General features: G+C 33.3%; 1 protein-coding gene across 10 annotated transcripts in view; it reads right to left on the bottom strand.

Annotated features, from left to right (window-relative positions):
* Positions 1 to 16,928, bottom strand: part of LOC106667887 (tensin) — a 302,717-nt gene that overhangs the window by 97,825 nt on the left and 187,964 nt on the right. For all 10 annotated transcript variants that reach the window (XM_024226959.1, XM_024226962.1, XM_024226966.1 and 7 more), the window contains 2 exons: positions 5,496 to 5,675; positions 2,663 to 2,835 (listed from right to left, as the gene is read on the bottom strand). In XM_024226959.1, the coding sequence (XP_024082727.1) occupies positions 2,663 to 2,835; positions 5,496 to 5,675 (353 nt within the window). The remainder of the gene's footprint in view (positions 1 to 2,662; positions 2,836 to 5,495; positions 5,676 to 16,928) is intronic.

Here is a 16,928-nt window from a genome sequence, read left to right as displayed (position 1 = left end):
TTTGCAAATTAAATTAAGTCTTTTGCAAATCAATTTCACCAATCGCCAAAGCATTTCTACATCTATGTTACATTAACAAACATCACATAATGCTAAATAATTAGTAAGAGTTATATTTAATTTCAAAAACTCATTCATTCAAACAGCAATAGTAACTGCTCAAAAATAAATTCTTATTTTAAATTTATTAGAAATATTACGTTTTTACTGAAGGAAAATTTAATTAAGGGATTTTGAAAAATAACAAAATAAAAGGTTTTAATTCCATAATTTCGTTTACTGGTCGCAATAATTTTTTTAAACAATTATGTTAGCTAAAACCTCTGTGCACGTTAGGCATACTGTTAATAAGGTCGTCACTAATTTCATAAGGAATTGATGTTGCAGGTCAACTGGCTGCGAATGATGATCGAAAAGCTTTCTCTGCAACGCATCCCACATGTGCTCAATGAGATTGAGGTCTGGAGGCAAAGGGGGAAAGGGAAGATGGGAAATTCCCAGGTTTTCTAAACATTGATGAACAACCCTATGACATCTGGCATCCATAAATCGAAAATCCCTGCCAATGAGATCCCTGGTTTGAGGGATGTACTCCTCGTTAATTTTTTGGACATAACGTTCGGTGGTGAGGTTGCCTGCAGCAATGTTCAAGTCCAGTTCGTCCTCCATTGCAAATTACAGCCCAAGCCATTACCAAATTGCACTGAAGGGAGCGCGAAGTGAGGGATTGTACGCATCCCCTGTTCTCGGTAGATCTTCGGCGCCTGCTATCACTATACAGACAGAAACGCGTGTCATCAGTAAACATAATAGCATTCCAATTGGTGTTCTCTTCTAGGCACTCGCTGCACCATATTCTTATCCTATATATTCTTCTACATTCTGCAAGCGAGGAGCGAGGTTGTCTTGGCCCCTCGGGGCTGAGCTGCTTCTAAACCAATGCTGCGGCAGTAACATACTTCTGTCGTATGCGGAGGGACGTCAGCTCTCATCTTGAGAATCAAAACGTCCGATAAGACTAGGTGCGGAGGTTAAAGATCCTCATTGTCCTTTTAAGAACGACCGAGTACGGGAAAGCAATGCACCATATTCTCCTGAGTTGCTGCAGGGTCTCTCAAAGTGGCGTACGGTGTGAGGCAAACTTCCTACAAAAGATTACGAATCGTTTGTGTTGATAAAAGCCTTGCCAAAACATCTTGTACTTCATTTAGGATCTGGCGGGCATTATGGAAAGGGTTTGGTCGTGCAGCAAATACAATATTTCAGGCCTCCCTTTGCGGTAATGCGCTGAGATCCACTACCAGGCTTCCTACTGACACTTCCAGTCTTTCGGAATGGGGCTAAAGCCCGGGAGACTACGCTCAAAAAGCGACACTACGACAATTGCCTCTGCGATATCCATTTGCTGGTAACTTCGGTGAGTCATTCTCAAAATAATATTGCGAACTTCTGGCTCAAGATGACGTCTTCCAACGGTTAAAGAGAATACAACTGGGTTAAAATGGAGAAAAGTTGTTCGTTTGAGTAATCTTCATGTTTACTGTTCTTAAGTAAATCCGTCATTAAAATAACACATCGTTTGTTTTTGGTTTGTCCTTTCTGTTTTGTGTTATCCAACTAACAAGAATATATCGGTTAATTTCATTAAAATTAACATAATAAGATCAAATTAAAAATATCCCTATTCATTTTTGAGCAATTTAAGGTGACATCCTGCATACTTGTTATACTCTGTCAAGAAGGTGATACATTAAGACGGAAAGAAAATGCATCAGAAGTTTATTCCGTGACCGTGAAAAAACGTGAACTGAAAAAAAATCAATATAGAAATAGGTGCAGTATGTATTAATATTTATACAATAGGAATTTATGGTAGAAAGAGTGAATGTAATTTGCAAAAGGGTGAATTGAATTTGAAAAACCTGTACGATGAAAGGAAGTTGGTCAAAAAACAATTGGCTTCTTAATTTAACCAATAATGTTAATTTAGACACTTACGACGGTTTGTAAATGATATTCATATATAATATTTTTTATTTGATCTAAATTATATATTATGATGTCTGATGAAACAATTTGCTTAAACCTTAAACATTTTTAATTTTATCATTATTAAACTGTCTGTTATCGTTGTAAAAATAATATTACACGATATTTATAAATACGTTTAAGGAAGCCGTTTATGAAAAATTAAATGAAAGATAGTGACAATGACCCCAATTCTGCTTTTGCTTTTTGAGGGAAGTGATTTAATGACGGAACAACAAAACAACGTAGCACATGTTAGAATGACAAAATTGCGTTAAATACAAAATGGGCAGTCACGTTTCTTCATCTCTGAGAGGTCGTAAATTTTTTCGAGGCCGTTTTGGACTCGGGGGTATTATTAAAGATCCCAGACCAAAAGAGAGAAGGCAAAAAAAAAAAAAAAAAAAATCCGGGCTCGTTAAACTCATTTGATATATTACAAGCGATTACGCGCGATTTCCCGGATATGCACGCCGAAATCTCCCTTCGGGGTCTTAAACATCGTGTATTTCAAGCTATTTTCCTTATGCGGGCCATTGACTAAGCTATCCGGTCAAAGTTCTCATATAATACATTTTGATTAAATTCCTATTAAATGATGCTTATAAATGTAGTGATTCATTGATTGTTTTACCTTGCATGAAGAACGGCAATTCTCGAAGAGTCCTCGCTCAGCCAAGAATCGATGTCCTTGCACACGGAACACAATCGCTCCAAAGGTGGTGCCAAGTCAGGAGGCCAACCCACTTCTCTCACCCTCACGTGTTCTCGTCTCGTTCCTCCTCTTGGTTCGGATAAATTGAACACCTAGAATTGTGTTAAACTCATTAGGTTAATGAAACGAGCTCTGTTAAATATTATCGAGGTCTTTAAGGGCACAAACTCAGAATACTTTTATGTATACCAAGTTTTATTACTTTATTTCTTAAGTTATATAAATCATGATGACGTCTTTTATTTCCAAAATTGAAAAACAACAACACAATTTTATAGAATAATATTTAAAAAAAAAACAGCCATTAGCTCGGTGAGAACTATCAAAGGGGCTAGCCACTACAGTTTAAGCAATTGTGGAACATTAAACAGATTGTAGATTATAGATACATAAAAAATGTGTGACAAAAATAAATCGTTGGTTATTTGGAGATCGTGAGATGCGGCCGGGTGTGACGTAATTTTAGAAAAACTTTCCTTATTGTGGCAACGTTTCGATCTTTATTGAAATCATCTTCAGGGCCTGGGATTTATAAACATTGTTTATACAAATACACTCACTAAGTACCACACATAAATCGTTGGCTATAAATGCTTATGGTTTTTAGTTTAAATACAATCAAAAAGGCAGTAAACATAAAAAAAATTTTATTATTCTTTTTGTTACAACTGCATTCATTCGATGCAAGAAGTAAAACAAATAGTATATATGTATAAACAATAAAATGGAAACGTTAACAGCAACCATCCAGTGATAGAAACGGTATAACATTAACATGATGAGTGGAATGTGCTCCATCCTAGGAAATCGATGAATTTGAGGAAATTGATACAGGTCAAGTAGTGAGGTTGTCGCGGGGCCACCGACTTTTCACTCCTGTGAGGATTATTGGGTAATGTGGTGGAAGAGAGGTTTTTAACGAAAGGGTTCGAATGGTGGGATAGTTTGGAATGAAACCTTTTGTAGCGGAATTGAGCAAGATGAGTAACAAAAGTTAGATTTAGGTCGGTATGGATGGTGTGATGGAAAACATAGAAGGGAGCATTGTCTCTTTATCAAGAGACTGGATAGCGGTATCATCGACCACGGTGAGGGTGACTGTGTTCGGTATTTCGGAGGTATAAATTGAATAGAGCAGAGGAGAGAGGACGCTGCCCTGTGGGACATCTGCTGGAATAGGATGGACGTTTTGGGGGATACTTGTAAGTAACGATCGTTAAGATAGGATTTTAGGATAAGGTAATAGGTTGCTGGCAGGATGTTCTTGAGCTTATTGTATCTAGAATGCCGGTCAAAGGCTTGGTGTATATTCAAGGACGCAACTGAGCAATATTGTTTTAGCTCAAAAGATGTGGAAATAACGCCATGTGCTTGTTGGTCAGTCGAGTAGCAACCCCGAAAGCCAAATGTATTGGTATAGAGGAATTGAGTTACATGAAATTTCCATGGACAGGCGGATCAATAATAGGAGCTTTTTCAGTATTTTGGGAATAAGGAGATGGGTCGGTAGGGGTTAGGAAGGTGATTAGGTTTTTAGCTTTTGGGATCATCTTGATGGAAAAAAATTCCAAAGAATAGGGATATGGGTTTTGCGTAGGACCGCGTTTATAGGTAACTCATGAAGATAATGGCTTTTTTAGGCAGTTGGTTGATGTGAGTGAGTAGGTCGTAACCGGGGCTTTTCTTTTTGGAAAGGTTTAAGATGACCTCCTTGACTTCTTCAGGAGAGGACGGTTTTGGAACGAGAGATTGAGGTAATGGTTCGTCAAGTTCTTTAAGGATTTTTTCAGAATGGTGAAGGTTTGGATGTCTAAGTGGGGAATGCATACAGTAGAGAGGTGTGGGGCTAGTATTTGGGCTTTGTCCTCTCGGATTTGGCCCTAGATCCATCACTCCAAGAATATTTTATACAAATATTTGTTTTAAATTTCTAAATAAGAATTGTTTACAAATAAATTTGATTTATAAATTATAAAATAAAAATAATAATATTATGTACTTAACACTTGTGGTTTTATAACAATGCTTTGGATTAAAAAAATGTTTTTTCACCTTCAATAAAGCAATAAGGATCCTAATTGACATCGACCTGGTTGAAAAAGTCTCTAAAAAGTCTTTCCTCTCGCTTTCAAAACCACCTTTTGTCAAAAGACCTATTTTTGGGATAATCTAAATAATAATTTAATTTGGAGGTACATTTGATAATACTACTCACATCTAGCTGTATTAATTAATAATTCTGCATTTAAATTCTCTTTATTTTTAATTTAATAATTAATTATAAATTGATACTTTAACTAAACGTGTACGTACATCTTTCAAGTTTCCAAATAGCATTACTAGAAATGATCGTATGTAAGATCATTTTTAGCAATTTTTAATCTATTATTCAATCATTTGTAGGGTTCCCTGATACAAAATAATATTAAGAAATAAAATATATATAAATATATTTGCGGTCAACCATAATTTTAGTTCAAGGCAAGGAAGAGGCTTCTTAATTAATGTCAAAAGCAGGCAAAGTTCTCTAGTTTCTAATTTACTTTGTTCCAGGAGAACTGCTGGAGGAGTTTATAGTATTACATTCTGCAAGTGTTCGTTCCGCAGTATTGTTAACTTTCTTTTGTTTAATTGTACCGAAAAGCCATGGATAAGTGCTTTATGTACCGTGTTATCAGGTGCCTAACGACGGGCATTCATTGAACCGAATCACTAAATAGTGTAGTTACAGAATGATAAACTTAAAACTTACCATATAACTTGATCCATGCTTGCTCTGAAGCATGTGCGCGACTTGCTGGTGGCCCATTCTGTACTCTTGCGCCCCGATGTCGTAAGGAAACCATAGCGACAGGATCCTTTCAGTGATGTATGTCAGGTCCATGGCATTTTCCCTTCTGCTTTTCGGCCTTCCTTCCGTCCCTCCCCATGCCTAATAAAATGACAAAACAATTAAATTACAGAAACTACTCTTATCTTTTTGATTTGAAAACAAAAATAACGACACCAAATGGTGTAACATCATTGACTTAGAATAAATAAATTGCTCTTTGTCAAAAATCTCATTGTAGTCTTGAAAATATTACAAATTAAAAAATAGTTAGGAAAAAGGTCTAATGAAGCAACTAGATCAATCAATAAAACAGTTTAAGAGGGTAGCGACCAAATAAATGCAGTTTAAAACATATCGTTTTATTAAGCTGCAACATTTTTTGTCTCATGAGATTACGGGCTATAGAAGTACATCAAGTAATTTTGTGAAACTCCCATTCCTTAAGCTGTTTGAAAACTCTCGTATTTTACCGTCACAACTAAAACATCTCCAGTCAACTCGCTATTGTAAAAGGAAGTATTTGTAAGTTGGGCGGGAAAAATCCATGCTCGATCAGAAGCAATTGTAGGCAAATAAACAGTGATTAATTGTTTTAAAATTACCCAGGAGTGGAAAATATTTTTTTAAACACTAGGAACAATAAAACTTTAAATAAAAAAAGGTTGCTTCTTATAGACCAGAACGATTTTGAGATAATGGTACCGAAAAATGGCTACTGTCGGTCTCTCTTTAACTATTAAATAATCTTGGAAAAGTGTCGAAATACGGTAAAATTGTAGAGATTGATGTTTAACAGGACATTAATGAATTCAATAGAACATGAAAAGTGGAGGTGAATTATCTATCTCCTTCTCTCTTTCATTTTTTCTATGCTTCAATTCTCATTTTTCTTACCCTTTGTCACTATCTCTTTCCACCTCCCTCTTTTTTTATTTTCTGTGCACCTATTCTCATTCCCTTCTGTCTCTCTGTCTCTCTCTCTCTCTCTCTCTCTCTCTCTCTCATTCTTTTCTACCTTTCTACGCTTTTATTCTTTTTTACTCTTTCTTTTTCACCCTAATTATTTTGTTTTTCTATGCTCTTATTTTCTCTTATTCCTCTCATTCTTTTCTACCTTTCTACGCTTTTATTCTTTCTTACTCTTTCACACCCTAATTATTTTGTTTTTCTATACTCTTATTTTCTCTTATACTCTCTCCCTCTCTCTGTCTCTCTCTTTCCTTCTTTTCTATTCACCTATTTTCACTCCCTTTTGTTCTCTCTGCCTGTTTATATATNGATATATATATATATATATATATATATCTACCTCTCTCTCTATCTATCTACCTCCTCCACTGACAAAATATATTTTTTCTTTCTCCTTATTAGTTACATTTTAACACACACAATTGTATGATTATTGATTCTCGGAATAATCATATAATTTCGTGACTCTACAGCACAATAGTTTTTTCCATTGATATCTGAAACAGGATTTTCTCCAGTATGTTGATATGAGAGTGTGGAAATGAAACAGGAATATTTATGTTTATGAATAACATTTTACTTTTTAAATTGAGTCTGCTAGGATAAAGCAAAATTTGTTTAGTAAAATATTGTTTTTGACTGTTGATTAATAACGACAATGTGATATAGAAAGCCAATAAGATAAAACAATTCTGATTGTAAAGAGCGCCAGTAATCCCGGAAATTTGTTTAAATTAATTTTGTGGTATTATTGGAATTACAATTACAAATTGTAAAGAAAAAAATGACGTTCACTTGATAACTTTTCGATGATTTTTGACCTTCTAAGGGTAGTCTAGGATTCAACTAAATTATGATTAATTTCGCCTTGTTTTAAAGTTTCTTTTCTGTAAAAACTTTAACTTCATAAATGGAAATTTAAAGGTAACAATGTTTGACTGCTGCATTATTCATTTATTGTTAGAAGGAGGGTTGAAAAAGGAAGTAAAGACCGGTTAAATCGGTGGGAACACCACTTTCTCACTTCATTGTCCTGTTCGTTACTTATTTACCCCGGTTCCTTGGTTTGGTATGGCGTCTTCTCATAAAAGGCTTTGCTTTATGAGGGCAGGTAGGTAGTAAAATGGGGCTGAAGATAGAAAGGTGGCGCAACAACACAATTTCTTTCTATCGCCCCATCTAAGTGCTTACGGCGATAGGGATCGAGTGGTCTACAGCCGGCTGTACATTTGCCAAAAGAATGAATCCATGAGGGGACTCTTCGTTTAAAACTCGTGCGTTGTTGTCATTGACTTCTAATAACACTCCTCAGCAATAACAATGAAATTCACAAGGCTTCTCTTGTACAATTACAAGAAAAAAGGTAGATAATTTAGTTTTGACGTTCACAAGTAAATATATTTCTGCATTATTTGTTGTACACGATATCAGAAACTTTCATAATAACAGTAATATGGCATAGAATCGAAGTCGACCTATCAAATCGAAAACACTACAAAATAAGATAAAGATTGGAATAAACTGACAATTTACGCTGACCAACATATTGGCATATCGAGAAACTTCTGTTTTGTTTTTGGTTACACCTTGTACGAGGTAATATATAAACTAAACAGTTAATCCCAACTGGGATTAATCCAAGAGAAGTTTAACAAAATTTCAGGTGTGTTGCAATTTTCTCACAACATTACAAAGAATAAAAGTGTTTCATTAGAGTCCCAGGTTATTCTAAATTCTCAAGATTTGAAAACGAGAATGTTTAAATTAGCCCAAAGGGATTTAGTACACAGCAAGCAGTTTTTGTTCGCCAATTGTTTTAATTCTACCAAAGTTGAAAGTATAAAAAAACAACAATAACAAAATGAAAAATATTGATTAAAGAGGTAGAGCTAGTTTTAAATTGACTTGCCTAAGTATACAGGCGATAGAAATAACCTCAAATTTATTAGGGTATTCATTAAATCCAGCTATTTAATCTTAATGAAAAATCTCGGAAGGAAATATCTAGACAACGAGCAATTTCAATGGTTTAACGGCCAATTTATAGCAAAGTACAAAATCAGCAGGATTAAAGTAAAACATAATTATCGTTGTGTATCAATGTTATTATTAAACAAATGAAATGAAAAATGAAACACATAGTCAGCTTGCATACTATAAAGACACTTTATTTATGTTAAATATTGCTTTGCATAAATTAGATTGATATCTTAAAAAGTTGAAGATAATAATTAATCCAACTAAAACTAAGACGATCGTTTTTCACCAAAAGGCGACCTAACCTCGAAGGTGAAGTGAGAATTAACGGTCTTGGTACTCAATAGGGTATCCGGGTTTATGACTTGACAGAAAAATGAACTTCACAACTCATGTCAATGTGATAGTTGCGAACAGTAAAAAATTGATTTCCTCTACTTCGCTGGGAATCAGGTTTGGGCCAGGATAACAAACTGCTATTATATTGCATGGTGACCAAACGAACTCTAACGTATTCATGCGCAGCGTGGCAATCAACGTGCGAAACTAACTACAATAAAGTACAAACTGTCAAGAACAAGTTCGCTTCTATTCGGTCAACGAAGATCAGACAATTCCATGAGGTCTGTGAGATTAAGACAAATAAGTAGTAACAAATGCACATCAAAATTTAAGGACATATGTGCGAACTCCATTTGTCGTCTGATTTCAGACATTAGGACTTATGAGCCTGCAAAAAGAAGCAGAACACCTTATGATAAATACGTATGTATTGTTAATACTACGTTTCTTCTGTGATATGGTTTTAGACATTAATATTAAAGAGGTGAATAAAGTGCTGGGACTGTGATCACTTTGCAATTATTTTATGCTTATATTTTGTATATATTATAATATGTGAATAAGAACTAAATTAACTAACATTTATTTATACATAGTATTCTATTGTATTCTTCTTCAGTCCTAACTTTTGTTAGGTGCTGTAAATTTCATTATTCCCAAAGGTATCGAAGAAGTAACAGTCACACACGTATCATCTCTTCCATCCGTGTGGCGCCCTTAATCTTGTAAAAGAGTTTTGAGAACGTGCACGCCGCCCAGGAGGGATTAAAAGGGCAGTAAATTCTTAAAATATCCATTATTATTCAAAGCTCATCAATCTCCTCTCTCTAACTCCCGTATAGTTCGGAGGCCCCATGGGGATTTCTGTTATCCGAAGTTGAAATTAATTCCTATTAGCTTACCTACCGTGTCAAAAATCAATACGACATAAAACGTCTAGTTGGTGTTTCTTTCCCGACAGGCTAATAGGCCAGGGTCAACCATCAATCGTGGACGTCTGACAAAAACATCCTCGGCATTTCGTATTCAACATAGCAAAGTGTGCCATTCCAATTATTTTGTTTTAAACTGTTGGAATTTTTTCGCATTAGCGATAAATTACTTCTTTATCATGGATTTACCAACTTTTAAGCATCCACGTTTGATCACTACCGAGCATTGCGCTCCAAATCATTTCAGTAGTAACAAAATCTTGATCTTATGACATTGATTGCTTGATTGATAAAACGATTGGCCATATCATAATGATAAAAACTGCCTTTTAATTCTTCTAACAACAGGAACTGAACTTGAAATAAACTTTTTATGACCATGTAGCTAACAAGGGTTAATAACAACTGGCAAAACAGTTGAACCAAACAGAACTCTTTTATTGGCTTTAATTACAGTTTTTACTTTAACTGCCTTATCGGCAGACGGCTTGGCCTATTTCTAAGAAGTATTTATAAGATTAATAAACTTTATTATTCTTTTCGTTTTTGTTGAACTCCTTTTTATTCCGTTATGGAATAGTTGTATTGAATTATTGTTGTTATGTCATTTCTTTTGAAGGTGAGTAAATTAATCACACATATTTATTCTAGCGTTTATATTTATTTTGTTATTTTGTATAAGACAAAATTGAGGTTTGTAAAATTTTTTAAATAATGATTATTTGGTGATTGTGAGATGCGATCTGGTGTGACGTAGGTTTTAAAAAAACATTTTCTTTATCATGCCAACGTTTCGATCTTTATTAAGATCATCTTCAAGGCTCAAAGTATTTGTTTTCCGTGTAGTTGTGTCATTCTTGTGCGTCATGTTGAGAATGCCACTTTGAGCCCTGAAGATGATCTCAATAAAGATCGAAACGTTGGCACGAGAAACAAAATGTTTTTCTAAAACCTACGTCACACCAGACCGCATCGCACTATCACCAAATAATCATTACCTAACGGTCACTAAACACCACACATTTTTAAATAATGTTGTAATAAGACAAAAAGTTAGAGTCACAAGCGGAATAACACTGGTTTTCACCTCAACCAAGACCTTAGATAAAAAGTATAATTAATTGAAATAATAATACGGTCAATTATGCCTGCTAAAATTATAAGGAATAATTAATAATGTATAAAAGATAACTCATGTCTTCAGTTCAAATAAATCTTACGAAAAGCAGGCTGTAATGGAGATGTCAATATTTTTCTATTTATTTTTATACTTGTAATCTATGTACATAATGTAATTTACGTAATGTATTCCCATAAACAGCAAATGAAGATATTATTATTATTATTTGTCATCAGATGTTTCGGCATGCTGTGCCATATTCATGCAGTTTGATTTCTGACATACTATTTTTAATATACATCATTGTTTTAAAATACTATTCCAGAAATAATGTGAATATGGTACTATGGGATAGGATGTTAAAACGTCTTAGGAGAAATTAATCTAATTGATGAATATTAATGTTTTATGATCATTAAACTTTAATTGGTATTGACTGAATAAAATAATAGATTTTTGCACACACGATTTTTGCAAAAAAAAAAACACTAGCCAGGAGGAAAAATTCAGACGGTTAATAATAATTTCAGGTAAAGAACATAAATACAATAAATTCTTCGCCAGAGATTGACACTCCCATGTTATTAGAAGGGGCATATCCCATTTCCGTTTATGCCACGTGCCACCAAGACTTCCGTACCTATAAATACGGTGTACATCTGGACTTGTCAAAACATCTGGACCATTGTCCGGGATTGAGCGAATTTATGGTTAACATTCCGTACTCTCCTAATTAACGAACGAAGTTAAATCAGCGTGTCAATTATGAAAATTTAATTCTGTTATTACACTGTATTTTGTTGTAATTTTTACAGCAAATCTAATCGTTCTCAATTCAAACACACACGCAGTTGTGGAAAATTATATTACATAATTAAGTAAATACATAAAACGTGTTCGATAAATAAAAGCAACCGTTGGCAAGAATTCTCCTTTATTTTATTTTTACCATTCCTAGTACTGGGATTAATTCATATTGATTTATGCCGGTAAACCTGTCTGATAGGCTGCTTAAAAAAAAAAAAAAAATAAAAAATGTAAACAGCCACATTTTAGCATTATTTCTGACAAGGACGGAAATGTAATCTAAATTATATGAGATTGATTATAGGAAAAGAATTAAGTAACAAATCAGACCGAGGTAATCGCATGTTAATACTTAAAAATGCAAATTTATCGTTAAAAAAAAATTGCCGATATAGTAAACTATGCTTTCTATAGCCTGTAATTATAGAGGGGAAAAGGTTGGCTTGCATACTTAAGATATTAAATAAGCTATCGTTCCTTACATCATTAGACTTTTCTTCTTAGTTTCTTAATATTAATTATGTAATGTTTTTTAATTGACAACACATTCGCTATAGTAAATAATAAGTCAATACATCAATTTTATCTCATCTCTTTGAGTTATATCTTTTCTTAATATCCCTATTATATTTTGTCTGTATTTATATGGTCCGGTTTTTTTGTTACTGTCAGTATGAAATAATTAAAAACGTTCATAAATATGTGTCTCCAATCTCTTTTAATTATGTGACGGATATTTTGATAGAATAATAAATGTTTTGTAATGAAATTGGGAAACGCGAAATGCGTTGTATCTATTTTCTGTATCAATGTGAATAACGAACTGGGATAGTATCGCTTTTATTGCATATTTCAACTTGTCTCTGGTATGGTAAATAATCTGAAAACATTTTAATAACTACATGAACCGTGAGAATTCAATTAAAATGACACATTTCATATTGTTATTGCAAAACAAAAGATGAATGAAAATATTTCCCTCCCAATGAAAACAACAATTTTTTGAACTGATTTACTTCATTTAAAAAGATGAGATGAAGAAAATCAGAATTGGTAAAAATATGGAGAGAACAGATACGAATAAAATGTTTTATTCATCCACAGGGAGAATGTGAATTTTATACATTTCCTTTGTTTTAAAATAAACTAATAGATTTTTTTATTAAAAAAAAAACTTTTTGTTGCGTTGCATAAAAAATTATAAAACAATATATTATTCGAAAAAACAAACAAATGGAAAGTAATTTTAATATACTTTAATAACAATGATACAATGTTGATTATGTATGCCAATGCCAATTTTTTATTCAGGAAACCTCCTCGGAATTGGCCGGATCTCTGCAAATTTATGTAGTTCCCTTTCTTTTATATTCGAAAAATTAATTTTGCAAATTTTTTTTTCAGAAGCGACCCACGTTGCTTAACACGTTTTCTACGAGAATGAATTGCACCTAATATCAAAAGTGAAGGATTGATAGGATCTGAATTAAAACGAAATATAATTCTCCCAATGATACGGAGTATAATTCATTTTTAAAAAAAGAGAACGTTGGACTTAATCAGAACTTAACGAAGTCACTAAATGACTTGGAGATCACACCTTCGACTCCCTCCAGATTTGAAATAATTAAGACTTTATTCTCTCTTTAATATGAAGAATGAATCAAAAGCTGCAAATTTCACTGCTAATTGTTTATTTGAATTGGATTTTTTTTAAAGGGTGGAAAACTGTTAAGAGAATTTAATTTGTGTATGTTTTTAAAAAGACATAGGATTTATCGAGCATCGAATAACTTGATAGCTATGTAAGTGGATTAGCCCTGTCTATTTTCCCCTGGTAAATAGAAAGGACCAGTTATTAAAAGTTTTCTGTGATGTGTAAACAGAAGACAGTTCTTATATAGCGGCTGAAAAGAATATTTTCGGAAATAGACTTTCCTTAACCAGTTTAGATATTCTATTAATTAAAGCCAGTAGAAATAAAAGAGTATATTGTAACCTTAATGTGGACTATTAAACATTGATTTATTTTTAATACAAGTAATAACTTTTTATCAAACTAAATTTAAGATCTAGTGGACAAACCACTTTAAAAATTCAGTTGTATACAAATTCATCAGCCTCAAAGTTGACGAGTTCGAGATGAGCTACTTAGAAAATTCTTTCTGTAAGTCCAAAGAACTGACAAATAGAACAATTACTCACGATGAAAGTAAAAAGCGAAACAAGTTTGTAAGTTTGTAACCGCCTTGGATAAACAAGGGCAAATATCGCCATTTGCACAATTCAATAAATAATGCATCCATTTTGTAAGCTTGGGAATTCTCAGCTTTGAAAGGTTGCCAAGCTTCTAGAATTTTAGAAAAGAAACTTTAGTGGCTGAAAGCAACAGTATTGTTTTAAACGACTACACTGTATTGAGAAAAAAACAACAATTATTTCATTGTTTCAGACTAATGATTATATTTCAAATTTGTTTCCCTCAAAAAGCTGCGTATTTCTACATTCTTTATTTAATGAATATTGAGGACTACATACTTTCCCATGCAATGGAAACTTTGTTACATTAAATCAATCCCAAAGCCTCTTAAAAATGTAAGCTCCACATCGTATTACCTACCTATTATTCGGTTACCTGATCCTTTTAAATTATTCGAAAAATGAATTAACGAAGGAATTAATTCTATTGCTACTTCGAAAAACATCGTACCAGACTATCAATTTGGCTTTCGAGCCCATCATTTCACCACCCACAACTTCTCAGAGTTACAGATTACATTACTCAAGCAGAAACTGTACGAGACTGGAATGTTTCTAGAAGTTTCTCAACCTTTCGACAAAGTATAGCATGAAGGACTACTATACAAATTAAACCTATTTCTACTTCTAGGCCTGTTATCCGATTATACAATCATACCTTAAGCAGAGAATCTTCGCAGTAAACCAGTGATCAGAAAATTCTGATTTGAAAGAAATGCTTGTCGATGTGCCATCTTGATCCGCTGTTGTACACAATCTTAACTTCTGACATGCCCGCAAATCAGAATGCACATACTATCACATACACACAAACAAGCTTTCTTTGTCTTACAAAAACACATGTCAATCATTGAATAATGCAGCATTTTTTGAAAAATAAAACAACACCTCAAAGTACAAACAAAACACCACCTCATTCTCCTTGAGACATGTCCTTGCTTATACTTATACAACGAACCTATTCTTCAATCCGCAAATTTACCTATTTAGTTCTTAAATTTGATAGGAGACTAACTTGGAATCAACACACGGGATTACAAAAATAGAGACTTAATAACAATTTAAAATACTACCTACTAAACTAACGATCAAAATTACCATTAAAATCAAAACTTTCGACATAACGATTTAAAATGCTTTATTGCCTATTGAACCACCAATCAAAATTACCATTAAAATCAAAACTTTCGACATAAACTTACCTATTCAAATACCTCCTCAAACTTATTTGGATGTACGGGTGCGAAATTTACGGATCGGTCAAGTATTCCAATATTAAAAGGTTACAAAGTATTCAATCAAACGATTACTATACTGACTAAATGTTTCTGTTCCCTTCTTGTGTGAACAATAACATATTTCACAGAAACCTTCCATATGCCATTTTTTTCCACCATCAAAACATATTATGGACGTTTTCACAGTATCAAGAACACTCCAACACACAAATAAAATTACTCCATTCCCCACAATTACCCCGTAGATGAGTGAAAGGAATATGGATCAGAGACTTCTTGAACGATTCATACAGAGTGGCAGCCAATAGGCTTTAGACTAATGCGATACTCAGAAATTGAAACCCCAATCTGCTGGTTGTATATAATATATATGTAGTGGTAGATGCAAATAAATGAAGTGAAAAAAATATTCGGTCGTTTTTAGGAAAAACCTCGAGAAACGGAAACTTTTATTTTTTGTCTAGGTTCTCATGAGCCAAAAAGGTTTAATCAAATTGCAAGTATCCAGGATAGCGGGATACGATTAAAAATTTAACTATCTCAAATGTCATCATCAATGTGTGTTTTTGAAAGATTTTTCGACGCTGAGTTTAATGGAGTTAAAGGTATTTAATTTAGAGCAACCAATAGTTAAGCTTCTATTCGTACCTGGAGAGTTGGATTAAAAACTTTTTGTATCCGAAACAGGACAAAAATAAAAGTTTACCTGTGTTGGTTTTTCCCCCAAAAAGGCCCCAATAAAAATAAATGTAAGGGGGAACAAAAGTTAAACTTTATTGTCTGTTAACATCATAAATCAAAATCTAATCGAAATTTTTGTAAAAAAAAGTTATTGACGAGATAAACATTTGTTGTACATTTTATAACTTAACAGCATCAAAGTTAATTTTGGAAAAAGCAACCATGCCAAATTTAGCTATTTGAAATTTGGCCCGGCTGAATTTGTCTTGGATCATGATGTTATCAAAAAAACAAAAAATACGTCTTTAATTTTTTTTAGTGTAGTTTCAAATTTTTACCTTTTTTGGAGAAAAAGTATAGAGGGTACCTCATGCCCAGTTCAACTTCAAAATCAAATACAACCTTATACATCCTGACACATCATTTTAAAGGATTTTACGCTGAAAACAATGGTGCAATAGATTTTGTTTCGGGCCAAACCAACATCGTAATTTAGACGAGGAGCTGAATATTCACAGAAAGTTTATACTTAACTTACTTATTTGAAACGATGTATCGAAGTATTCCTTAGTATTTTAAGCAACGAGTAAGTTCTGCTATACTTGACCCAAGTAGCTATTTCAAGTCTCAATTCTCTTTGAATTGAGTAGGCTGGAACTGTATGATACTTCAGTAAATCTAACTTAATTTATTACAAAAGTTTTCAAGTTTTTTTTAAGTTTTAAAGTTTGGCGCATGCAAAAAACAAAAGATTGAACTTTAAGTTGTGCCATTAAGTCCTCGAGTTTCTAATTTTTGTTCTGTTTTCAAGAAAGAGGTTAAAAAACCCTGATATTAAGTGTTAATAAATTGTCCAAAATAAGAGTTATCGCGTCGGTTTGGAACGAACCCAAAGTGCAAAAGACTTTCATACTACCACCTAATTCAAAGCTAGAATCGATCTTTCAGCGAACTACTTGTTTGTTTATCATACGCCCAAACGTGTTACCTATTGTTCATGTATTGTAATATATCATAAATATTAATG

Source organism: Cimex lectularius, unplaced genomic scaffold, assembly GCF_000648675.2.
Source record: "Cimex lectularius strain Harlan isolate CLEC.00 unplaced genomic scaffold, Clec_2.1 scaffold149, whole genome shotgun sequence".
Lineage (NCBI taxonomy): Eukaryota > Metazoa > Arthropoda > Insecta > Hemiptera > Cimicidae > Cimex > Cimex lectularius.
The sequence above is the reverse complement of the archived record's forward strand: the minus strand, read 5'-3'. Positions and strand labels throughout refer to the sequence as shown.